The sequence below is a fragment of the Nyctereutes procyonoides genome, unplaced genomic scaffold, assembly GCF_905146905.1.
Source record: "Nyctereutes procyonoides isolate TBG_1078 unplaced genomic scaffold, NYPRO_anot_genome, whole genome shotgun sequence".
Lineage (NCBI taxonomy): Eukaryota > Metazoa > Chordata > Mammalia > Carnivora > Canidae > Nyctereutes > Nyctereutes procyonoides.
The window spans coordinates 15,119,877-15,147,096 of NW_026575140.1; the positions used below are offsets into that span (position 1 = coordinate 15,119,877).

Genomic DNA, 27,220 nt, shown 5'->3' on the forward strand with positions numbered 1-27,220 from the left:
AGGAGGCTCATGAAATTTGCCGAATGAAGATCATAGAGCCAGCAAGAGACAGTGCACAGCTAAGCCCCCCGCCTTTGACTCCCCCAGGATCCCTACCCTACTCACTCTGCCTGCATTTAGATGAGTTAGGGAGCAGGGGCCGGGCGCTGAAGAGAAGACAGTCATGCACAACGGTTAGGGAGTTGGTCTTTTATAATGAGGCGGATCTAGATTTAAATATTCTCTGCCTCTTCCCAGCTTATCTTTAGGCAATTTCATTCCACCTCCTGATCTGTAAAATGGGGGCAGGTGGGATGGTTAACTGAGATAAGTGTTATAAAAAAATTTAGGGCTGATAAAGTACGGAAGCAGCCCAAGTTGCCAGGTAGATAAATGGGTAAAGAAGAGGTGGTATGTATACACCATAGAATATTACTCGGCCATAAAAAAGAATGAAATCTTGCCATTTGCAACGACATGGATGGAGCTAGAGTATTATGCTAAGCGAAAGGAGTAAGTCAGAGAAAAAAAATACCGTGTGATCTCACTCACATGTGGAATTTAAGAAACAAAACAAATGATCATAGGGGGAAAGAGAGAGAGACAAACCAAGAAAGACTCTTAACTCTAGAGAACAAACTGATGGTCACCAGAGGGGAGGTGTTTGGGAGGTTGGGGAAATAGAGGGTGGGGATTAAAGACTACACTTACCATCATGAAAAAGTTTAAATAAAATGGTAAAAAAGGTTGTAAAAATAAATGGGATACAATGTTAAAAAAAAGAATTTAGGGCTGAGTCTAGGGCAGAGTTAGCACAAATCAATCATAACTATTTTAAAATGTTTTCTGCTTTAACAACTGGCAAGAATTTGTACTTTTTCATCAAATGCTCCAATGCAGGTACATTTTTCTGCAGCTGAAAACAGGAGTGTTAGGATAAACTAACAGAAAATCCTACCATGATATTACTTGGTGTAATAAGATTAAAAACCAAAATATGAACAGTCAGAAAACAAATGTCTGGGAACATGATTTTGTCCTTCTATTAGGCCATTATAAAGTATGTTCATTTTTACTTCTGCAAAATTTATCATGTCCTGGCTACAAATAGTTATACTATTGGCTGACTAATCAATAGAATCAGTGGAGGAGCTCTGTTAAAAAAAAGATACACACCCACACAGACAGATCACTCACTCCTGGGTCCCTCCAGACTTTCGCAATATGAATATATGACAGGAAGACAGAGAAAAATCAGTGTTTTTTTTTTTTAAAGAAACCTTGGTGATTTTGATAATCAACTGAGCCTGGAAATTACTGGTGGAAGAATGGGCCAGAGATTTGATTCAATTATCATTCCAGAGCTATGACTCTAGTGGCATATTATTTTCTTCTCAAATTGACCTGCATTTTAGGAAAGTTCTAGAATGCCTTTGCATGTTTGATATTCGCTGCTTCAATTTTTGCGATTAATTTTTTTGAACAGACTTTACAGAAATTACACTAGGCTCTTTTAGAGTGTAATAATTGAATAGCCAGGGAACCGGAAAGAATGTCAGAGGATTAAAACTGTGGGCTCTTGGTCTGACTCTACTACTACCAGCTTGGTGACCCGGGCAAAGATTGCCACTCTGGGACCCTCCGCCTCCCCTGGTTACTCATTTGTCAAGTAACTGGATTAAATAACAGGTTGCAACTCATGCATCTGTTCTAGGTAGATTGGGAGCAAAGGCCTGGGAAAATGTTATGAGGTTCCTGAAGCACAGTACAGCTCAGTAGAAAACAGAGCTTCTAATCCATTAAAAAATCTGTACCTCAAGGACGCCTGGTTGGCTCAGTTGGTAAAGTGTCCAACTCTTGGTTTCGGTTCAGGTCATGACCTCAGGGTTGTGAGATCAGGCCCCGCACTGGGCTCCATGCTGAGCACAGAGCCTGCTTGAGATTCTCTCCCTCTCCACCTGCCCCCACCCCCACTTGCACGCATGCTTTCACTAAAAATAAACAAAAATGTCCACCCTAGACATGGGGAAAAATAAGGGCCACATGTGTGTGGTACCGGTTATTCCAGAACCAGATAACCTTTAAACACTTTTGAAGCTGAAAAGTTGGAGGAGTCTACAAATAGCCAGTAATAGTTCATTTTTATGAAACAAAATATGTTCTGGGAAAATCATCATTATGTGAAATCAAAGCTCCTACTGCTTCTCACATGAGAAAATGAAACTGGTTAGGTGGAGTGATGTGAACAGACCCGATGTTTAAACTGAAGCATAAAAAGGAATCAGTAATTTAAAATGGAGCGGGGGGGGGGGGGGGACGGACCAGTTTTACTACAACAAAGTGAAATAAGAACAGAGAACAACTAATTCAATTGCCTTAGGACAGCTGCTCATGTACTTGTTTTATTTGTGATGCATAATTAAACAGTATCCCGAGGAGCCTTAATCTTGTTGAAAATGATAAAACAGCACCAAATGGAACTACATTAGTGATTCTTTTATTAGGCATTTCTAAAATTACAATATGATATTTCCATGAACAATGCCCTATTATAATGAGAGTTCTCAATCCCACAGATATGAGAGGTTTTAATTTAAATCTCAGGGGTGTCATTCACACACTTTACCAGCAGAGCTATTAAATTAGGTAATCTATTTCTTTCTTGGGAAAATACTGAGCTGTAAAATGTTGTGATGTATGAAAACCAGACCCACAAAATAGGCTGAAAAAATGAAAAGTAATATAATGATTTTAAGAATTCTATCCAAGATATGGGCTACATGCAAAGAATGAGGAGGGTGGTTTTAATAATCTGGTATAAGCTGGAAATGCATCACAAGCTTGTCTACCATCACACCTAGTTATAGGATCTGAATAAACCAATGAGTTTCAACTGGGGATGGCTTTACCCTCTACAGGACATTTGATAGTCCCAGGGGACATTTCTGGTTATCTATCACATGGCTGTCAGGGAGAGAGCGTCATCCTACTGGCATCTAGTGGGGAGAGGCCAGGGCTGCTGCTAAACATCCTGCCATGTACTGTGAAAACCCCATAATAAAAATTTCCAGTCTCAAATGTCAATAGTGCCAAAGTTGAAAAATACAATTAAAAATACAATTAGCCTGATATCCCAAAGAGCATCTAGGAAAACCATGGTCAAAGTATCTTCTGACCCTCTTCTATTTTGGAACAAACTGGCCCCTTGATCCAGCTCAGGCTGCTGACTCGGATGAAATGCCATGTCTTTTTAAAATTTTCCATCTGCTCCAGTTTCGTTATTTATTTTAATTCACAACCTACCAAACATTTATGGGATGCTTATAACACGCCAGGCGCTTTGTAAATATTAACTCAGTTGACACGGGCACTCTTCTCATCCCATTTTTACCACTGAGGCATCTAGGGAAGGGAGAGAAAGTTGTCTGTGGCCACATAGCTGGAGAGAGCCAGGGCCAGGAGGCACACCTGGGGTTCCAGGATTGGGAGCCTATGTTCTTGACCCTCACATCATGCCACCACTCAAGCAGTGCTGTAAAGTGAAATCCCTATTTTCCAAGGACCCATCTCATTCTTCTCTACCACATTCTCCAAAGTCCAGCTTCATCAGTAAGGCCTCTCTCTCTCTCTTCTCCCACTTCTAATCCCCCCAAATCTACAGGAGACATTATTATCTCTGTTACACACATAAACCAAATTCAGAGTTCAAGTGAACTTCCCAAAGTCACACAGCTAATAGGCAGCAGACCCAGGATTTTGTAGTTCAATCTCTCTCTCTCTCTCTCTAACCCGGCCTCTCTCTCCATCACTGTGCCAGTCAGGAAGTGTACATCTCATGCATGTTGCACGTGGGAATTAGAGCAGATAAAAGGAACATAAAACCATCTTCGTTTTCAAAGAACACAGACGGCGGTTCAGAATCCCGGGCTACCCCGGGCCAGAGGGTGCCTGCAGGTGACCACAGGCCAATCTGAATCTGCAGACATTGTCATTAGTCCTCACTGTGTTCTGTTCAAAGAAAATTGAATTTGCGGTCAATGTCTTAACCGTTGGGAAATTTCCCACATGTTTTTTTGGATTTCTGGTTTCTCTTGAAAAGTCAGGCAGATCTGTCAACACGTGTTGATGTACATTCCTGCAAGGCAAAAATTAGCATACTTTCTCCAGTTCATCAGTTTGACACACACACGCACACACACACACACACACACATTCCACTGGCCTAGCTCCTCTGCTCTACAACACAGGCATCTGATTGTGTGGCTGGTGGCTCTAGTTGAGGCTGAGAAAGCAGCTCAGACTAGCCCTGGAGTCCCCGATCACCGTACTCCCACTCAGAGCAACTAACTCCTTTGTGGCTTTTAGGTTTCTGACCACCAAACCCCTGCACCCCCCCACCCCCCCACCCCCCCACCCCCGGGCATGCAGCCTTCATAGCAAACAGTAAAGCCCAGGTTCCTTTCTGGAGGGAAAGAAACTGCAGTTAAAAGCAGTAGGTAAGCAAATCGAAACGGTCGCCTCCGCATACTGACTGGGTGGCGGGGCCTTACTTGGGGTTATTGCAGTGTCTCTCCTGGAACCTGACGCCGCCGCCGCACGTCCGCGAACACTCGGACCACTTGGCCCAGGCGGACCACTGGCCGTGGACGGGCCGGGGGCCGAGCTCCCCGAACTTCACACACTGGCCTTGCCGACACCACTGTGGAAAGAACGTGCGACATGTTTCCCGTCAGAGTCCACCCGGGGAAGGCGAGGAGATGCAGACACCTGCCCATTGACAGCAAACACAGGCATGTGGCCAAATGGGGGGGCCGTGACCCCTCGTGACCCCCCGCCCGCTGCGCCTCCCGGCCCCGGCCCCCCGCGTTTACTGCGAGCGGGGCGAAGAGCTGGCACCCAGGGAAGGGCCGTGTGTCACCCACAGGCACGGCTCACGCGCTTCGCGAGGCCAAAGGTTCAGAGAACATTCCACCCCACGCCCAGGGCGCCCGGGCGGGCCGCCGGCACCTGAGCCTCCCCGAGCCCCACGAGCGAAGCCGCTTCAAGGACAGCCTGGGTGGCTCGTTCGCTTCAGGAGGACCAGCTGTCTCACGAGGTACCAGGTCCGGACACAGAAGTCGTCAGGCTGACGACCTCCTCCTAAACCCGCTGCAGTCGTGCGGACACTCCTGCTCGTCCCAACCGCCCCTGCGGAGCGCTTCTCGCCAAACCCAACAGCTCCCGCCCGAGAACTGTGCTTGCAGACAGCGCCCTTTGACCTCTGGTCTGCAGGAAAGGTTCCTAACCCCAGGCCTCTGGTGACCTGGAGCCCTCCGAGCTCCTGTGAACGAGCCCGGGCCTTTCCTCTGCCAAGGCGCCCACCAAGCCGGGGCTGCGCCAACCTCCGTTTGTTTCCTTTGCGATACGTTCCAGGCTCCGCGGCCGTCTCTGTCCCTGGGGCTCGCCTTCGCCCCGCCAGTGGTTTTATTCCTGCGGTGCTTTATTAGGAGCGAGTTCTGCATGACCTGGTGTAACTGCACACTCTCCTAAGAGCCTCTGCAGTGGGATCCAACGGGCTGGGCTTTGGACCCTGCCAGGTTCTGCCGAGGAGTGGGGCTTCGGTTACGGAATCGGGGGAGGATGTTGGACTTCCAAGCCTTCGCCTTTCCCCTGTGATACATTAGGCTCCTTGGCTGTTTCTTGTTTCTGGTGCGCTTTGCCCAGGTCAAGGCATTGCTTCCTCTCTTCCAGGTCTTGCCGTGCACCGATTCCTCCCTGTGTTTTTCATTTCTCTTTTCCCCGGCTTAATTGGCGTCTCAGAGTTTGCATGAACTCATAGAACACCGTTGAGCACTTTTAGGGGGAAAGCAGTTGGTCGTTAAAGGGTTTTGTCCACCACGAGCAGGAATCCGAATCTTCCGGACCAGGAATCCCCAGGACTCTCCCGGCTGAGCTCAGTGGCGGAGACAAAATAACAACAGCCAACACCAACAGAGGCTACGCTTTATGAAGTCGCCTCCAGGTGCCAGAAATGGTGCAGGCAGGGAGAGAGGGAGGGCCTCCCATGCACTTTCTAACATAATCCTCCCAAAGCGCTAAGGAGTTAATAACTATTTTCTGGATGAGAAATTTAGCAAAGAAATACTAACACAGCTACCCAAGCAGCCGCACAACTAGCTGGGGCTCGATTTAAACTCAGTAACCAAAGCTTCTGAACAGGATACGTAAACTTCTCGCCTCACAGGCAAATGGCCCACTGATATATCTTAAACCTAATTTCCTTCTTTCTTTCTTTTTCTTTTCTTTTCTATCTCTTCTTTCTTTTCTTTTCCTTTTTTTTTTTTTTTTTTTTTTTTTTTTAGAAATAAGGTTTTTAAATCTGTTTCCAACCTTCAATTAATTTAACTTTCTTTTCTTTCAGGATTCATCCTAGTATTGGCTTAGGTTGCTAACAGATGGTCTCCTCTGGCTTTTTCATTCAGTAGAGAAATCAGAAATAAATACGTGAATACACACACATACACACATACATCCCTCTTTGGCTCTAATTGCAGAGGCTTTTAGGAAAGTGTGCAGTTATGCTAAGTCATGTAGACCTCGTTCATAATATACAGATCCTATATACACACATATATGTGAATACACACATGCATAATCCACATTAATAAAATTCTGCATATAAAGCTGGATCTATTCATATATATATATATGTAGATATGTACTGCTCATTTCAAATTGAATGGCTGTAACCAGGCAGACAGCTTTTACAACAGAGAGCGAGCACAAGCCTTTCTTTCCTCACATGTGTAACTCGATAAAACTATGTGGCTTTCACAACCTCATGTGTTTACTGAGCATTCATGGCACGAATATCACCGAATGGCCAGGGCCACGAGACAGACGGGAAGGACTCAGTGAGCGCCCAGTTACAAGGGGACAAATGAACAAACATGGAGTAGCTGCTGCTCTGTAGGACTCGAGATAAAAGCGTGAGACGTGGCCCTGGCCTCACAACGTTTCCAGTCCAGGGGAGAGCCAGTCCCATGCCCTAGCAGAGGAAGAGTCGGAGAACCGTGCATATGGGGGCACTAACAATCACACTGGGGTGATGATCGGTGACACTCTTCTTAGGGCTTTCTGCTGAGCAGGGGGGCTTCTATCATTCGGTCAAGGGGCGCTCCCCCAGTATTTAGAACTGCAGTCTGGTCTTTTAAAATAATGAGGTGCAGGAGGGGCGTTAGGACATCTGTTTTCTAACTCCTGGCCTGATTTGTCTCAGGTTACGGTAACTAAAGTCTAATCCAGGGGCATTTTCATCCCCGTGGAACTACCCCCCTGGCATATGTAATGTAAGACAAACGTTAGCCCTATGCCATTTGGCACTTACTTTCCTTGCTTATTAGAGCAATCTTTTCTTGTACATCTCTCTTACGTTTAATGCTGCTGCTTTCATAATGAAAAGATCTGGCTTCTGCACAGGTTTCCCCATGGTCACTAACCCTTGAGTTGCAAGTCCTGAATTTTGATGTTTTAAAAATAAAAAATGATGGGGGACCTGGGTGGCTCAGTGGGTTGAGCGTCTGCCTTCAGCTCAGGGTCCTGAGATCAAGCTATTCTGGGCTCCCAGATCACTGGGGAGTCTGCTTCTCCCTTTCCTTCTGCCCCTCCCCCTACCCTGGTGCTCTTTCTCTCCCCCTCTAATAGACCAATAACATCTTTTTAAAAATTTTAAAAATAAAATAAATAAGATGCCTTGAGCAGTACTTACATGTTCAATTAATTATTTCACTCTTTCGCTTCATCACACCTAAAACATTCCATGCACATTTTCAAAGAGAGAGTTTATTGGAATTTGCTAAGACAGAGACCGCTGATGGAAAGTTGCACATTAACACCTCAATTTTTAAAAAATGTTTTTTTTCTTTAGAATCAAAGAGTTAAAAATGCAAATCTTTTAAAACATGTTGAATAAATGACTCCACAAATATTAGAAAGTGTTTTCTGGACACTTGCTAATTTTTGTGGGCCTGTATCTTTGCCTGTGTCATTAATCTCTCATTGAAAATCTCTCTCCCACCTAGCTGAGGAACATACATCTTGGGGTCCCCACTCACTGGGCTTTATTTTATTTTTATTTTTTAAAGATTATATTTATTTATTCATGAGAGACACAGAGAGAAAGGCAGAGACATAGGAAGAGGGAGAAGCAGGCTCCCTGCGGGGAGCCCGATGTGGGACTCAATCCCAGGATCCTGGGATCATGCCCTGAGCCAAAGCCAGATGCTCAACCACTGAGCCACCCAGGCATCCCTGTACTTCATCCTAAGTGCACACCTAATTCCAAGCATTGACAGAAACGAGGGATTCAAGATCTGTTTACAAAGAAAGACAGAGTTACTGGCTTCTGCACAGGTCTCCCCACTGGACTGTGAGTTCTTGAAGAGATAAAACTGAATTTTATTCATCTTCATATCCCCAGAGCCTCTTGTCTCTGATACCCAGCAGTTGATTAATTATTGTGCAATTGAATTCATTTGAAATGACCGAGGCTTCTATGCAGGCTCGTGCCGCCTCGAGAGAGCCAAAAGCAGAGATCAAAGAACCTGGAGCATCTCCATGCTCCCCTCTCTCACAGCTCCTCGATCATGATCTCTCAAAGGAATGTCCCCAATCTGGGTCATTTATTGCTGCCTCAAGTGCACCTCTTCCTCCAGATGCTACTAGGAAAGGAGAAAAGTACCCAGAAACTAATATATGAATGTTCTTCATTCAAAACACAGAAACCTCCCATATCAGAGCTGGTTCTTAGGGTTGACTGGCCAATGGCTTTCTGGTACAACCTAGACAGAGATGTGGCTTACCCTTTGCTAGGAGTCCCTCTAAGTGACAGGACTCCCCTAGCACGTCAGAGGCTCAGTGACAGGTCCTGTGAGGTGAGCAGCAGGGGCTTTGTATGGGAGGACAGTCCTTCCTTTGCTACCAAAGGGGACATTTGCTCCCTGAAGCTTTTCTATACTGAATCAAGTTTAAAAGGTGAACAGTATACAGTGAAACCTTCCAGCTTATTGAAATAGAAATATTTCATCTAAAAATAGAAACCAAAGGCAGAAAAAAATTCTAAACAATTGAGCCAATTGGTTTATATTAACATTGAGTTTTTGTATAATAGCTGCTAAATAATGCAGGTTAATTTAAAGACAAGTCAGAAAATGTATGTGCCCAAGGCATTCCATTCTGAGGTCTCAGTTCAAATAGTTTGTACAACGGCTTGTTTCTATGCATTGTCATGTTTCCAGCACTAAAAACTAACAAGTATGCAGTTTACCATACTCAAGCCACAAACGGTCCCTTCTGCTGCAGGCATAAACTTGGTCTCACACCTGTGGCCCACTCGATGGCACCAAAGTGACTTGCAAATGTCCTGAAAGGTAAGAAGAAGCGAGTAAGGGTGTTGATACGATAAAAATGAAAATATCCAAAACTTTCGTACACAATATTATATTTTGAGGCAGCTGGAATGAGACATTATCCAGGAAGTAGAGGCAAGTGAAGTTGGTAGCTGCAAGGTAACCAGTAATAACACGTTCTAGCAAATGTATGAGCAGGAAGTTTCTATGCTACCTACATACGTGTTTGTTTAGTAATGTTTAGTAATGACAGGGAGGTAGTTCTCTCTCATAGAAACTAAGAGACCTGGGTTGTAATAACCACCAGCAACACTGCCACCAGTGAAGCAGAAGAGGCCAAGTCTGGAATTGAGCACATGTGACTCCAATACTTGCCCTAGAATTCCAGGTGGTTCTGCACCCTACAGACACATTATAGAAGTCTCTGATGTGCAGTTTTCTTACCTGTGCAAACTGTGCTAAACACAGCTCTTGCCTCTAGGTTGGTTCTCAAGGATAAACGGGGCCAGTGATCACCATCATCACCTTCCTCCTCTTTATAGTAACTTTCAAGTATTTCGACAATTCTCACACTAGACCATGAAGTGGTTGGACTCTCATGCTACACTGTGGTAGGCAGAACACTGTCCCACCCAAAACAACCACGTCCACATCACTGGCACCTGTGACTTCATGCACTTACATAGCAAAGGAGAATTAAAGTTGCAGATGTAATTAAGGTTGCTAATCAATTGACCCTGAGATGGGGAAACTCTTCATTTTCCAGATGGGTCCAAGATAATCATGAGGGGTCTTCAACAGGGCAGAGGGGGATGGAAGGGAGCCAGAGGGAGGGCAGTGTGAGGAGGATTAAGGAGGATGTTGCTGCTTTGAAGATGGGGGCAGAGGCCATGAGACTGGGAATGCTGGAGGCTTCTAGAAGCTGGAGAAGGCAAAGAAAAAAAAAGCCTTCCCTTCTGGAATATCCAGAAGGGACACAACCCTGCCAACATTTGAGTTCAGCCCAGTGAGACTCATTCCAGATGTCTACCTCCAGAACTGCAAGAAAATAAATTTGTGTTAAGTCACCAAGTTCATGGAAAGTTATTAGAGCAGCCATAGAAAGAAAACTAATACCGTTACTAACACCATTTAATGGTGGACACTCAACTAATTCCCCATATAAACTAATTTAGATGACGAGACTGAGCAAGTTATTGACACTTTCAATGCCGCCAAGTCACACAGCTGGTAAGTGGCAAATGCAGGACTCAAACTGGCCTGATTCCAGCCAGAGTCCTTGACCACTGCTCTGGACCTGGTTTTGCCATTAATGGGACTTGGAAAGCTCTCAACTTCTCTGGGGCCTCAGTTACCTATCTCTTAAGAAAGGGGACTGGACCAGATTCCTTCCAGCTCAAACAGCTAAGGTTGCTATTCAGAATTATGTCATTAATAGGATGTCAAAATCATGAAATGTCAAAATGATTCCATTTTGTTTGCCACATTCTATTTACTAGGATAAATGTGTGAACGAATATAATTTGGGGGAAAATATTAACAACCAGGGAGGAAACAAAATGAACTTTTGTGGTCACTTGGTGTAGCCCTGAAAATTCAATTAACCAGGCACCCAATTCCCTAAGCATTCCGGTTCATGTAGATTTCACGGTGAGAAAATATGGCAAGAACGTGCTTGGAGGTTATTTCACAAAAAAAGTTTTCCACGGAACCAAGAAAAGGAAACATAGGGAAACCAGAGATATGTGCCATGAGCCTGATCTTGTAGACCATAAAGTCTTTACCCCCAACAGAGCATGGAAGAATATTCAGTACACTCCTTGGAAACACCACCCACCCATGGCCCCAGACGTGTGCCACACAAAACCATTTCAAATCTCAAAATAAGTCATAAGACACAATATGTCAATGTTTTCCATAGAAGTGGACCTGCCACTGACATTAGTAGAAAGCATAAGGCAGCCTTCCAGAGGGTGAATCAGCTTCATCATCTCTGTGCTCCTCCATGTGTTACCCTGGGCCTGAGGGGAACAATTTAATGTGGAAAAAGATAGTCTACATCAAGATGGAGAAATGAGAGGTAACCATTGAAACCCAGCCATGGTTAGAAAGGCTTTCAGCATTAAACTGTTTTCCTCCTTACAGCCAGCAGGAAGCCATAACCCACACCCCTAGCCTATGTGGCAGCCACCGAAATGACCCCGGGGCAGACCAAAGCAAAGGAGACACGGATTCCACAGCCAATGCCAAGCCACAGGGCTAAGGGGAAGGGACAGTTGGAGAAGACCGGGAAAGTAAAGCAAAACACAAAAACACAGGAATCCAGAGTGAAATCAGACAGTCTGTATGAACATATTATTTCTTTTGTGGTGAGGTACATAAGTCAAACGTAATTATAGCCAACTACATGCTTTGACGACCAGGAGAGTCCTCTGAGAAAGCTCCCTTTCAAAGTAAACAGAAATGGGAGTTTGCACTTTTTTTTGCTTGCTCTTCCCTCTTTTTCCCCAGCACATGTGACTAACTTTTCCTTATCTATAATTCCCTAGACTTAAGTAATAATTTTAAGAAAAAAGAAATGACCACAGAGACTCCAAGGTCTCGTGTTGCCTGGATGTGACTTCTAAGGGGAGTCTCAACATTATCCATGACTGTCCTGTCACTTGTTAACCGTGTTGTCCCACTGCATCCTAAGGATTCTGAAGGATGCCCCTACAAGTGAAACTGGATGTGCTAAAAATGTGAATGGTCTCTGCAGGTCAAAGTTTATAAAGCAGTGAACCCATCCAAGACTAAATTCCCCATTTGTCCCCCTCAAATCTGTTCAGACTCTTCCAGCTCCTGTTATGAGACCTCTGTGATTCTGGTGGCTCAATCCAGAAATCCTAGAGTCATCCCTGACTTCTCACTTTCTCCCAGAGAAGTCAGTCCCTTCTGCTCCCTTGAGGAAGGATGAGAAGGGGACAGAGGCAAAATCCTCCACTCTATGAAAATGGGAGTGCTAAAGAAATGTTAGCTTTAGTTACCACTGTAAATTCAGTAAATGAGTCCTGGGTATCTAGCTGCCAACATGGCAGGTACACGCTACGTATCTGCCATCCACTGAGACAAGACACACAGGTACTCAGTTATAATACAGTATCACAAGTTTATAGGGTGCAGATTGAGCCTGGGGGCAAGGAATGTTTAAATCTCCTTGGGGAAAATAGGAGGCAACACTCACTTGAGCTGAATCTTTGATGACAGTAGAAGATGATTAGGTATTTGTCCCATGGGTGGTCATGCAGCATTCTAGGCTGGGAGGCATATATGCAAAGACTTGTAGACATGAAAGAAGGGACGGTTTGAGAAAATACAAGGATATCAACATCAACTTATGTTGGGACACAAGTCCATGGGGAAGTTAGTAAAAGCTGAAACCTGATGTAATAAATTTAGTAAGTTGCAAAGTAGGTACAATTTACTTATTATATTTAAATTTAAATACCAGGAAGTTTCTCTCTGGTCTCTACTTTTTTCTCTCCATGTCAAGTTCCTTTTTTAAAATAATTTTTAAAATAAATTTTTAAAATAATTTAAAAAAATAATTTTTAAAATAAAAATTTAAAATAATTTTTTAAAAATAATTTTTAAAACTGAGGTATAACCGACAGGTAGCACTATATTAGTTTCAGGTGTACAACATAATGATCCGATGTTTGTATGTATTACAAAAGATCACCACAATAGATCCAGTTAACATCTGTCCCCATGTATTATTGCATTATTTTTCTTGTGATGAGGACTATTAGGATCTATTCTCTCAGCAACTTTCCAATGTGCAATATAGCATTATCTACAGTCACCATCCAGGCTGTACATTGCATCTCCCTGACCTATTTTCTAGATCTTTGTACCCTTTGATGTCCTTTATGCATTACAATGTCAGATTCTCAAAAGAAGAAATATATGCCCATCCTACTCTATTTGACATGCCTTTTCTTTCGAAGGAAATGTTCTCCGAGGTGATAAGCGTGAAAATATTCACTAGAATTCAAATACCTTCCCCATAATTCCTATTCTGCTTCAAACCCTCTTGGTGCATCTGTAAGCATGAGCATTTACAGAGCTTCTGCTATGTGACAGTCACTGCTGGCTGCTGAGGTACAGAGCCCAAGCTGCTCATTGCTAACTTAGTAAAATAAGCAGCATGCATGGGAAGCACTGGCCAGAGTCTCTTCCAGCACTTGGGGCATTCCGCAGACAGCACCAATTCCCGTACTGCCAGGCAGCAGGATACATGTGTAGTAACCAAAGGTATGTTCTTCCCCATTGCTGTGGACGTGACCCTCCTTCACATCTGTCCAGATAATGTGGACCCATCAGAGATCAACTCATTTTCTTGAACTCTTTGAAAGAGAAGAGAGATCAAGCTTGACATACTGAAGACAGAAAACCTGTGGCTGGGAGAGGAGGGAAGGTGAGACAGGGATGAAGGATGGCCAGCCTCAGGCCTCAGACAAGGAGGTCACTGGGAGAAAGGAGGCTGCGAGGGTGCAGCTGCTGGAGGCAGGAGGAGGGCAGGGAGCACGCCATGGCGATATGCTGAGGGGTGCCACCGTCCCAAGAGATTCATCCTCACGGTTACCAGGGAAGAATTGTGCTTATCCTCACCTTAGAAACGTGGACACAAAAGCTGAGGGAGATTCAGCCATTCGCTCAGAGTTCTAGGATGTGGTGAAATAAGATTTTAAAGCCAGGTCTACAGAAGTCCAAAATTTGGTGTGTGTGTGTGTGTGTGTGTGTGTGTGTGTGTGTGTGTGTGTGTGTGTAAAACTGAAGACTGCTTAATTCAGTAGTTCTCAACCCTGAGCAGGCATCAGAATCACCTAGAGCCCCTATTCAAGCACTGATTGCTAAGTCCTACCCAGAAACCTCCTTCTTTAGGACCTGGATGAGACCTGAGCATGTGCATTTCTAACGAGTTCCATGGGATACTGACAATTGCATCGCTGGCTTCAGTGACACTGGAGCATTCTTTCCTTTTTTCTTTCTTCTTTTTTTTTTTTTGTGCTTCTAATTATTAAGCAAAACTGCCTCTCCAGGAGGCATAAAGTTAAAAAAAATAGGCAGTGAGGAGAACAGGTGTGTAAAGCAAAGCAATGACACATCTGAAGACTGAAAACAAACACCATCCTTTATCTGTGCCCCTGAGATGGGTCCACACTGCCCAGACCAGCAGGGCCATTAGGAGGTTTGCTTGTTTGGGAAACCCCACCCATGTAGTGCCAGGCGGGAACTACCTGTGAGTCTCAGAGGTCATGCCATGGTTCGTTATAAGCAGGTATTTCTGCCCCTGGCTGGGGGGCTGGTGGTGGGAAATTTCACATTCAGAATCCACTACCTTCCCTGTCCTACCTCATAGTCATCTCAAACCCCTCCGTGAAGCAAATCTCCCCGTCCCCCAGGTTCCCGTCTGTGCCTGCCTCATTCTATCCAGCCTTCTAGTCTACCGTTCCCACTTCCCTTTGCTCTGCTCCCCAAGGAAGACCATCACGCTGAGGCACTGTCTCTCCAAAATATGGTATGGTTCCAGAAAAATATCTGTCACTGAAGAATGGCTGTGTAGCCCTGACACCATCAACACCCCACAAACGTGTGTTGAATGTTTGATCCTGAAGGAATGAGAGTAATTCTTAAAATTTCCTTTATGTTTCTAAAGAAAATCAAACTTATTACCAATTGTGCCTTTGCTGCACAGTAAGTGCTTAATAAATGTTTGATTAATGGATGCGTAAACTAGTGAAACCTTTAAGAATGAAGCGAACAAGAGATAGAATTAGGACAAACTGTCGACAAAGTGAATGTCTACTGACTTCTGCCAAACACATCAACTTAACAGGCAATTAGAAACAGTTGTAAATTTATTAGCGTATCCATGATACTCCAGCACTTGCCAAAGTGAAGTCCGTGCACCATGGAGGAGACACCAAAAAAATTGTGGATGGTGGGTGGATACACTTTTCTAATAATTATACATTTAAAGAGCATTAGAAAAATATGTGATCCCAAATCAAACCTGTGATTTGGTGGTTATTTATTAGGCCTGGACTTACATATTTTTAAGTGAGCTGATTTATTGGAAAAGCAACAAGTGAATCACAATACAGAGATAGAGCACAATGAATGAAGGTAGTTGTCAGGAACTGGATGTTGAGGTTAGTGACTGAAGCTTAGGAAACACTCATATTAACTGCAGAGAAGGAAGTTTTAACATCATTGTGATTGATAGGTTTTGTTTAAAAGTTTTGAGGCTTTGGGCAAATGGAATACACATTCTCTGAACTCCATGTAAAAAATGATAACTCTCATTTCAAAAGGTCTTTGTGAAGATTGAGGAAAAGTAAAATAAGTCTCTAAGAAGGTGCCTGATGTGGAGCAGAGGCTCGCATGGCAACTGCTGGACATGGGGGTGGTGGTGGAAGAGGCAGTGCTATCCACAATGATGCTGGCGGTGGTGGTGGTGCTGGTTGCAGAAGAAGGAAAGGAAAAGACAAGGGACAGAAAGGAGGAAGAATAGGAAGAGAACAGGGAAACAGAGCTATAAAACTGTGTCATTTCCCTGTTTCTAGATACCTAGGATTTCCATGTTTCTCTCTGAATACTAGGGAAGAAAAACTCGAAACTGATTCCACTGTATTGATGTTGAGATGGCCAATGATGGATTTCTTGGCCAATTTGTTTGATGTTTCTCCCATTTCTATCGCTTGGACTTTTTTGCTTTTCCCATCCATGTTCCTCATAATATTGAAGGGAAGACTTAAAACACAAAGAAGTTGGCTTCCAGCAGTAGTTTTCATATTCCATAAAGGCATATGTATATATTTTGAGGTGGTGATGATTCTCAGTGTATCACATTAAAAAGAAATATGAATACAACAATGATAGAATGATAAGAAGGAGGTAAACGTGACTGTACTCAGATTTACTGCTTGTGATGAAATCCTCATCCACACAGGAGGGATTTTCTTCCAAGGATGCAGTCAGATGGTATTTAAACCAGGCATGGCCTATGGGGGATAAGCCTGGATAATTCATTGACAGTAAAATTGCCACTTAATTATCATGCCAAACAACTGACATTTTAGAGATAACCCAGACTCTAACCCTTGGCCTTAGCAAACCAAATGTTTATATTTCTGTTAGGGACACAGACACATTGCAGAATCTTAATGTAAGTTTGAAATCACAAGCAAACATACCTTCACAAAACCAAGGCTGCATAACTTGGCTTTTGCTCCAAATTGCCACTTGCACTGTGTGTCAGCATCATAAATCTGTCCTGGTAGTTTGTCTGGATATTTATACTGTCCTGTTTGCTTGGGCTCATCCACCAGGCACCCAGCCTGAGGTGTGCTGCCGTGAAAACACATCATTGTTAATTCCTACGTTTATCCATGATCTTTCCATGTAAAACAGTACACCTCTGAATCACTCATGCAAAGAAAAATATATCATGGTGAAAGATATAGGTAATACTTAAAGTTAAAATGTATATTTTTTTTCCCAGAGAGTGAATCCTAGCCTATTTAAGAGGGTGAAATGTACACAACTATGGAAGATTTTACCTGGTATGAGAAGTTAAAGCTATCCAAGTAGTTTGATTTGGTCTGCTGGATGGGAAAAGTCAATATATTTGGAAACCCCCCAACAATCTCATTTGACAATATTCAACAAATTTGCATTGGGTGCCTACTGTGTGGTAAGCATCAGGCTAAGTGCTAGAGATACAAAATAAGCTAGCCAGACACAGTACCTGTCTTCATGGAGTTGAAAGTCATGCTGTATTTTTTTATGAATAATGGGGCAGTGGTCAAAGATGTGCTTTACCTCAAATAATCTTTATAAGCAAAAAATAAACAAGGCTTTTGAAAGCATCAGGAGAAAGGATGCATTGGGGGCAATAAGCAGGATAATTTCCCAAAGTCTGCTCAACTGGGATGTGTTAAGAAAAAAATCGGTCTTGATGGTGGATATTGTTAAAAGCACCTTCCAGGGATCCCTGGGTGTCTCAGCGGTTGAGCGCCTGCCTTCGGCCCAGGGCGTGATCTTGGAGTCCCGGGATCGAGTACCGCGTTGGGCTCCCTGCATGGAGCCTGCTTCTCCTTCTGCCTGTATCTCTGCCCCTGTGTGTGTGTGTGTCTCTCATGAATGAATAAATCAATCTTAAAAAAAAAAAGGCACCTTCCCTCCGTTTAACTTACATAGTTAAACTATGGTACCAATGAAAGGCAAAATAGCATGGTGATTAGGGATGATTTTGGAGGCAGACAGATGGGAATCTGAGTCAATCATGAGACCAAGAACAACGCTAATATTCCTCATTATTGACAATGACTTCCAACAAGAGTTTAACAGATCCAATAAGAAAAGGCATATTAAGCATTCAAAGTCAACTGTTGTTATCATCATCCCAAAACATTTAACTATATCATATTAATGATGGAAATTCAATCTCATTAAGGTGCCCTTGATTTATAATATTTATTGAGTCCATTATCACATGAGATAGAAAAGATAATTTCAAGCCCCAATCATAAATTTAGAACTATTAAGACAACCTTCTAATTTTTAAAAAAGATTTTATTTGAGAGAGAGAGCACACTAGAGAGTGAGAGAGCATGCATGAGTGGGGTAAGGGCAGAGGGAGAGAGAGAAGCAGACTCTTTGCTGAGCAGGGAGCCCCCCCGGGCATGGGGCCTGATCCCAGAACCCTGGCATCACGACCTGAGGCAAAGGCAGATGCTTAACTGACTGAGCCACCCAGGTGCCCCAAGGTAATTTTCTATTTGATGAAACGTACTTAACAAAAGGTTTGTCAATTTTTTACTGTTCTTTGGGACATTGTTTGGTTAAACATCTTTACATTTAATCAGCTTTCCCTGTATTACTAATTCTGTAAAAATCTGCAAATAATATGCAATAGTACAGGTTAAAAAAAGGTATCAATATTATGAATTCCCAAAGAAATTTTGTTAGTTGCCCTAACATTTGGTCAAAGGGAAATGGGATTAGAACCTAAGTGTTCTTGTGAGTCAACACAGCATGGTGAGATACCTAATAACAGCTAGAGTGCTATTATAATTACAATGGTCAAATATATATGGTTGCTAAATAAAATTAGAGGAAACTTCAAAGAGTTCAATTTTGGGCTCATCATTTAATATGAATCACATAGTGCTACCTTCCTAACTTCCATTTTACTAATGCCATATAGGAGTTTTGAGTTACCAAAGAGATTTTATATACCTATCATCCCTATTGGATGTGTTCTGGACACACAGATAGCTCATGGTCATTTAAAACAAAATAGCTAAGCAAGACAATATTCCGTTCATTATAGAACACATGTAGCATTTTATCATTTTTAATACTCTTATGACTGAATTGATTGATCAGATTAATATAATTAGTCACAGTAAAAAGTATATCTAGCAGCGTCTGGAGGTCATAAAGGGGAGATAGTTATAAGCATAAATCTTGGGAACAGAAGCACACCTAACTCTGAGTCTTATGGCTACACCTTAGCAGCTGTAGGATATTAAACAACACAATTAACCTCCCTATGACTCGGCTTCCTCAACTGGAGAATAAGGATCATAATAGGATTGCCATGAAGATTGAATGAGGCAACATGTGCAGAGCATTTAGACAGTATTAGACTTTCAATGTATTTTTTCAATAGCAATAATGATGACAATATCATTGTCATCACCACCACCACCACCACCACCATCATCATCATCATCATCATCATCACCATCACCAATCCCCTGAGTATTTATTTTAAACGTCTGTTGAGCATGGGTTGCTGTCACCACTCCAACCCTCAGAATACTCCTGGCTTTATTTTGTCTCACCTAAGGAATTTCTTGAGATATTGCCGGCTGCATGAAGACCAGGAAAATACCCCGTTGTTTCCTGTCAGTGTGGGGGACATGATATTGCCTTCAGCCTTCCTGCAGGGATTGCCTTCCCCATCGTGAATCATGCCAAAGCTGAAATAGAAAGATGAAAACAGAAATCTTTCTGTGAACCCATTTTCCAAATTATAATCAAAGGAAGAAGATGCATTGACAATCAATGAACCCAAGTGAGAGACAGATTTATAAAATTTGTAAGAAAAAAGACAGACAAAAATGAGTTACTATATACAACCCACCTTTGAACAACACAGGGGTAAGGGCTCTGACCCTCCCCACCTGCAGTTGAAAATTCAACTATAACTTTTATCTCCCTCAAAACTTCTACTAATAGCCTACTGTTGACTGGAAGCCTTACCAATAACCAAAAGTTAATTAACACATGTTTTGTATGTTACATGTTACATATCTTACAATCAAGTAAGCTAGAGAAAAAAATATTAAGAAAATCATAAGGAAAATACATTTAAAGTACTATATTGTATTTATATTTAAAAAAATCTACATGTAAGTGGACCTGCACAGAGTTCAAAGCAATGCTGTTCAAAGGTCAACTATAGGGGAGCCTGGGTGGCTTGTCAATTAAGTATCTGAGTCTTGATTTCAGCTCAGATCGTCATCTCAAGGACCTGGGATCAAGTCTTGTGTTGGGTTCTGTGTACTCAGTGCACAGTCTGCTTGAAGTTCTTTTTCTCCCTCTCCTCTGCCCCTCCCCCTTACTTGCACGCTCCTTCTCTTTAAAATAAATAAATAAATCTTTTTTAAAAAGTCAACCATAGTACTGTAAAATTTATGTAGAAAATTCTAAAGAATGCTAAGCGCTTTGTTCTACTATGTCTTGGCCACAAAATCAAACGATATGTCTGCTTTATATCTTAAGGGTGAGAATATGCTCATAATATTCAAAATACAAAATATTCAAATATAAATTATAGTTGTGGAGATGATTTTGCTTTTATTTTTAAGTCAGAGATCAATCAGATGCACTGAAAATGAGCATTTAATATAAATGCTGAATATGAGACACACACAGAAACACTCCTAAACTCATATATCCAAAGAACTTGTCCTCTGAAAAGGTCATTTTGTAAAGCAGCGTGCTTATTTCAATATGAATGCCACTGTCCAAGGACCGTTTGAAAATCCTCTCCAGAACTGCCTCAGCACCAGAAAACATGTCTTATAAATTCAACTCATTACTCTTGGGTTTCTCATTCCTCATTTCAAACTCTATTCTCAGAAAGATTTACTAACACCACTGACAACAATACTAAGTACATGCAATGACACCAACTACCAAGAATATCCAGTGTGTGTACTGAAAGTCTTTGAACAATTAACATATCACTACATTCTGGAAATTTACACATCTATATGATTATTTCCTTGGCATAATGAACTAAAAAAGAATCTTCACTGCAGCACAGCATGGAAGACATTCCTAAAAGACCAGAGGGTCCATTAGATGACTCGCAGTCCATCTGTAATTCTGTACAGCTATGAAACATTGTTGTTTGTTTTGTTTTTTCAAAAAAAAAAAAACATTAGTCACAATGACTGGCCTTCATCAACCCTTCTTATAGTGAGGTATTAATCTAAGCTTTACCCAAGATCTAGCCTATCTATTCTAACTAGATCAACAATAATCATTAGAGGGATGCCAATGAATCACCCAACCAATTTCATGTAAAGTAGTGAATCCAGGGGTCACTCACTTGTGCCCTGACTCATGAGCGATGGTGAAGGCCAGGCCAAGCCCTGTATCCTCATTGATGGTACAACTGCGGTACTTACTGCACATTCCACTGATGGGGGCAAATCCTATTGAGAGAGCAATTTCAAATGTTAGGCCAAAGGGAACATATACTGATACCTGATCATTTCTTATGGCTTCAAAATGTTCTGTAGAGTTTTAGTTTAACTGATTCACACAATTAGTTTTAGTTTGATTAATGTACTTAATATTTTTGCAGAAAAGCATTATAGGCATATGATTATTTGTCCTGCCCTGATAGATAAACACAGTATTTAACATTTTCTTGCCTTTTAAAAAATATTGTCAACAGATCCTCCTCACAGCCCTGTGAACTCAGTATGAGTATTGTAATTTCCATTTTGCATCTAGAATAAGAAGCTGCAGGACATTTATAGGCCTCATCTAAGTTAAACTGATGCAAAATGTCCACTTAACAGTGCTGTTAGCATCAAAGCTCAAGGTATATTTCCTAAGAGAACATACATCCTGGTCTTTTCCTGATGCAGACAACATGAAAAGGCCTGAACAATGTGAACAGATTAAGTGCATTTTTCTCATATTCACTATAATGTGATAAATGCTTCTGTTTTCAAAAACCACATCATTGGGCAGGCCAGGTGGCTCAGTGGTTTAGTGCCGCCTTCAGCCCAGGGCCTGATCTTGGAGACCGGAGATCGAGTCCCCACATCAGGCTCCCTGGATGGAGCCTGCTTCTCCTTCTCCCTCTGCCTGTGTCTCTCTGCCTCTCTGTGTGTGTCTCTCATGAATAAATAAATAAAAATCTTAAAAACAAAACAAAACAAACCCCAAAACCACATCCTTCAAAGAGCAGCTATCAAATCATCTCAGCCAGTACTTGATTCTATCTTGAATCACATGATAGTGGTACAGGTCTTTCTTCCAAGTTTTGGGTCCTCATGTGCAGAACAAGGATATGGACTCAGTTAGTATAAAATGCACACTTGTGGACTGACTGAATCCATTTTGCTGCTATGAGATCCACGGGATGATCTGAGAAACTTAATGTATTGGCACATATCATCAGTGACACCATCATTACCACCACTGCCATTATCACCACTGATCTAAATGATCATTAATTCACCAAAAAAATTTCTTGAGTTCCTAATGTATGCAATGGAATATACTAGAAAACATAGTATAAATGTAGAAGATACAGTCCTTACTCAGCGTCTTAGGTAAATATAGAACAGCTGAGTCCCTTAAAAGTCAAGTAACCTTCTAACGGATGCACTGCTATGCTACCTAGGGGCACAGTTATACACCATGGCGATCAGTCTAATTCTCTTCAGCTACTCAGCTGCATTCATGCTTATGGAACAAACCACAATTTTTCTGGTCAAACAATTTACCTCAATCCCATAGAGTTCATAAGGAAACACCCAAAACAAATAAAGGAAATGAAGCTCACCATTCTACCTTGACTTTGGTTAAATAGAACAATATTCGCCACAGGGCTGAGTGAAGTTACTACCCCACAATTTAAATATGATGTTTCTTCTTATTAAGGGTCCTAAGGGCCACCCACCCAGTTGAAAGTTTCCATACTGTGTTTTCACAGGCGTGAGAGAAGCCTCCCTTCATACCATACCTAGAGTGTCACATGGTTCATTCTTCCAGGAACAGATGTCAAATCCTGTGAGTAGGATGGCATGGTCGTGCCTCTTGCCATTCTTCCCAACGAGAGCCGACTGCCATTGACAAAAACTATGCAGAGACTGGTCTGCATGATGGTTGATCAATAATCCTCCCTATGGGAAACCCACACAAACCAGAGGGTGAATTTGTCAGGAGTGAGAACGTTGAATCATTCCATTTGTACAGGCAAACACAGAAACATCATGTTTCTAGGGAGAAAGGTCAGTGGAGGAAAACACTTGAGCTAAGGTTGGAGAAACTGATAAAAGAAAACCCTAAAATTATTTCAAGTAAATGCTCACAATATTTCAAGTAACTATAGAGTTTTGGCAGTATATTGTATGATTAGTTCTATTCTATAAAAGAATAAATAACCTGACATCAGATGGAATATCTGTGTCCATCTCATGCTGGTACCACCTTTATAAAACTGTGATAGCTTTTAGAACCTAATTATAAGCTATTGTTGATAAAGTTCAATGCCTTCTTTAATATAGTACAAGCAAGGTAGTGACCACAGCTTATTTACTCCTATGCCAAAATTTCCAGCAAAGGGCTTGGCATATCATCAATCCATCCATCAATCAATAAAATGAAAGCTCACTGAATGGATGTAGAAACAAATAATTATAAGATTCTGAGAGGGTAAGATAGGACCTAGCCTTAAGATAATTATTTACCAAAAATCTTTGCTTAAAACTATTGACTTGGATCAAGTTGAGGGTTTTTAGACTAGGTCTTTAATTATCCATGAATTAGGATGCCTCTGGCTTCAATGACCTTGGGCAAAGTATAAGTGGTAGGTTAAAGACAAAAGTGTCTCCCAATGACACACATCCTCCTTTCTACCCTTCTAAAATTCCAAGAACAATCTGACAGGTTGTTAACCTCTGTTGCTCTACACACCTGGACAATTAATTTTTGTCTTGTCTCTGACTCCTTGCTTTGTACGTTAATTACTGGGGTTGCAGATGAAGAGGAGAAGCCACAGGGGTCTTAAAAACCTGTGGTAGTCTCCACTTCAGAAAAATACAGTTTCAGCATCAAAACACTACAAAGCAGCGGGTGCCATGCAATTAACACTTTATTATATGTTCTGGTTTTATAATTTACTCTGTGCCTGTGACCTACACTTCAAGGTAATCAATTCAAGGGCAGTTAAATATTCCTTATTTAGTCTCTGCACTACTAAGATGGTGTTGGGGAAACAGTAAGTTTACTACAAGAATCTTCTGATAACTTATTTTCTGTATATTTTCAAAATATCCTTTTGCATCTACCTGCAAATTACCCAGGATATCCAACGTGCAAAATTCAACTAACCCTTAAATCTGATATCAAAGGCACCTTCCCTGTAAAGCCTACATAATATTTGTATTTTTATATAGAATGTAACATTTATACTATATATGCATATATATGTCATTGTGTGTGTGTCATATATACACGCACATATATGTAATTATTTTGTGATGTTTTCATTGTTCGAATACACAACCCTATTACGTTCTACTTTCTTTGAGGATAGGATCAGCATATTTTTAAGTTGGAATTCTTAATGACTAGTTCACGGATCAATACATAGTAGGTATTCAATAAGTAGATGCTGAATGGTAGAATGAATTAAGAAATAAGTGAAGTATGGCACGTACAGGTTCTTGTTCCAGAAGAATGAGGCTCACCACAACAATGTTTATATCACTTCCAATGGTCCCATCTTTAAATAGGCTAGAAACCTGTCGGAACATTTGAAATCAAACAAAAATAAAGTAAATCTTAAAATTTCCAAAACTCTGTGTATCAATCAGACATATTTATAAGTATACAGGCCTCAACTTCACCAAATATATGTACATATGAAGCCAATCTCCTCAAAATTCATTTTTTCCAATAAAATAATGTGGCTATATCTGCTATTCAATCCACACAAGGAAATACTCTTTAATTTTTTTAAACCATTCCATTTTTAAAAAAGATTTTATTTATTTATTCATGAGAGACACACAGAGAGAGAGGCAGAGACACAGGCAGGGAGAGAAGCAGGCTCCATGCAGGGAGCCTAACACGGGACCCGATCTTGGGACCCCGGGGCCACACTCTGGGCCAAAGGCAGACATTCGACCGCTGAGCCGCCCAGGCATCCCAATACTCTTAATTTTTAGCTGTTCTGGAGGATGAGTAGCATCGGAGTCCTGGCAAACTCCCTTACCATGTTCATGACTGTGAGAATGTAGGTGGTGACATTTGCCTTGCCATGCTTTTCCACCATTTTCTTGTCTGCTACCACAAGAGTTTCCACATTTAGGCCCTTTTGTGATTTTCCAGCTGATCTTCTGGGTCGCCCTGCACTCCCATATTCATCAAACCTGAGATAGGTATCCTCCGTGGGAGGCTTAGGGGCATCTACAACGAACATAAGAGCATTTGGAAGGGATTACCAGTGGAGAACAGCTGAGTGAGAAAGAAATCTACACAAGGCAGGGAGAGAGTCTGTAACCAACACTTCACTGATCTACTGATAAATGATGCTTTCAGTGCTTGTCCTGGGGCTTTGTACCTAGTTTTTGGTTGAGTAAGATTCATTCAAACAAGTTGGTAGATGAATAGACAATAACTCAAAAATACTCTAATGAGTAAACACACACACACACACACACACACACACACACACACAACCAAACTACAAATCTAGTTGGTATAGCAGGTCGACAAAAATCAATTTTGCTAGAATAGTCTTTAAAAACAGAAAATGTTCATTTTATTTTATTCTAAATAAAATAAAACACTGCAGAAGTAGACGCTACCCTTTGCCTCTGAATTCATGACACTTTATATATTATTTTCTAAATAAAATTTAGAAATATACGTCCTACAGAATGAACACTGTCCATGTCTAATATCCTTGTTTCATCAACACAAGCTAGAATATAGCACAAAATAAGTGGTTAATAAGGACTCTTTGACCTAATATTGAACTCGTTTGGGGGGAAATAGCATAGTCAGCGCTGATGTTTAAAATATGAAATATTTCATAATAGGTAAGGTGCAGGCACCACCTTAACAGAATGGATATTGGCCATGGCCTTTAGGAAGAGACTTGGAAGTCTCAGGATGTTAGGCCCCAGGCATAATCCCTTCAGTTAATGGAGAGGGACAAGTCCAAGGATTGCTGGGGGGCAATAGGGCATTTGGAAATGTGATACTAATACAGAGTTATTTTAATACTTCAACAACTAGTAGAGTCATAATAGTGAAGTCAAGATAGCTCTCCATAGAGTGAAATTAAAAGATCAAATTATATAGTTTAGATATAAAGCCTCAAGTTGGCCACTTTGATAAGTGACCTAAGTCTCAGTTTCTCAATGAAAGGAGTCTAATATCCATAATACCAACCTGACGCCTGCTTTAAATATTAGCTTTGATATCTCCTATCAAATATATATCACTGTCACTATGAATATCACTATTATTATAAATCCATGCCAAATAGATGTTCCTTAAAGAGGAAATTTTTGTTAACACCCCAAATCCCCAAAGACCAATTAAAATGCTAGAAACATGGTATTTCATCGTTGCTCCCAATCAACTGCTCAGGGATATCCATTCCCCTTCTCCTTGGGTAGAACCACCATTTGGCTGCTCTGTCCAACCAGGCACTCACCTACCCTTATGGCTACTGAGCCTTTAAAATGTGGCTGGTGCCACTGAAGAAACTGAATTTTTTATTTTAATTTTAATTAATTTTGATTTAAAGTAAGAAAGCAATACTGGCTGCACTTATTGGAAAACAAGGGAGTTTAGGAGAACCTGAATATGTAAATCTACACTTCCAACCTTCAATTTCATGAAACTCAAATACAAATTAATTATTTCTGATGAAAATTTGTTGTCTAAATTAAAATCGTGCTCTAATTGTCAAACAAATACTAGATTTCCAAAACTTAATATAAAATAACCTGATACATAATTTGGTATAGTGATGGCATGTTGAGATATTTTGTAATATATCAGGTTAAATATATTATTAAAATTAATTTCCTATCTTTAATTTTTAAAAAATAAATGTGGCCAGTAGAACATTTAAAACTATTTGTGGGGCTGACATTTATTTCTCTTAGACACCACTGGTCTACGAAGTGCAGAATGCCATGGCTGGGTCCCAAGCATGCCCAAGGGGCCCTGTATCTATCTCAGTGTCACCTCCATGTAGGTGCCAATGTTTTCATTTCCTGTTAAGTTCTCCTTCAAGAGCTCAAAAGGAACAAACATCCAACCACACCTGAGGATCCACCTCTGATTTCTCTCATCATTGGAAGACTCAGTACCTTTCTCATGAGCACAGAAACCAAGATAATATGGGGACCCAAGACTAAAACATAGGAGATGCTAAATGAAAACCAACAAAAGCATATCAAAATCTTTCCTAGTTTAACCTAGAAGAATTGAGAATTGGTCGCCCAGTTTTTGCCTGACAGGGA

At 41.5% G+C, this 27,220-nt stretch overlaps 1 protein-coding gene across 2 annotated transcripts in view; it reads right to left on the reverse strand.

Moving 5' to 3' along the window:
• Positions 1–27,220, reverse strand: part of ADAMTS18 (ADAM metallopeptidase with thrombospondin type 1 motif 18) — a 135,929-nt gene that overhangs the window by 48,573 nt on the left and 60,136 nt on the right. For both annotated transcript variants that reach the window (XM_055305617.1, XM_055305616.1), the window contains exons 5-12: positions 24,952–25,145; positions 24,395–24,478; positions 22,696–22,855; positions 21,043–21,148; positions 19,265–19,402; positions 16,607–16,760; positions 9,284–9,379; positions 4,530–4,678 (exon numbers count right to left, since the gene is read on the reverse strand). In XM_055305617.1, coding sequence (XP_055161592.1) covers positions 4,530–4,678; positions 9,284–9,379; positions 16,607–16,760; positions 19,265–19,402; positions 21,043–21,148; positions 22,696–22,855; positions 24,395–24,478; positions 24,952–25,145 — 1,081 coding nt within the window. The remainder of the gene's footprint in view (positions 1–4,529; positions 4,679–9,283; positions 9,380–16,606; positions 16,761–19,264; positions 19,403–21,042; positions 21,149–22,695; positions 22,856–24,394; positions 24,479–24,951; positions 25,146–27,220) is intronic.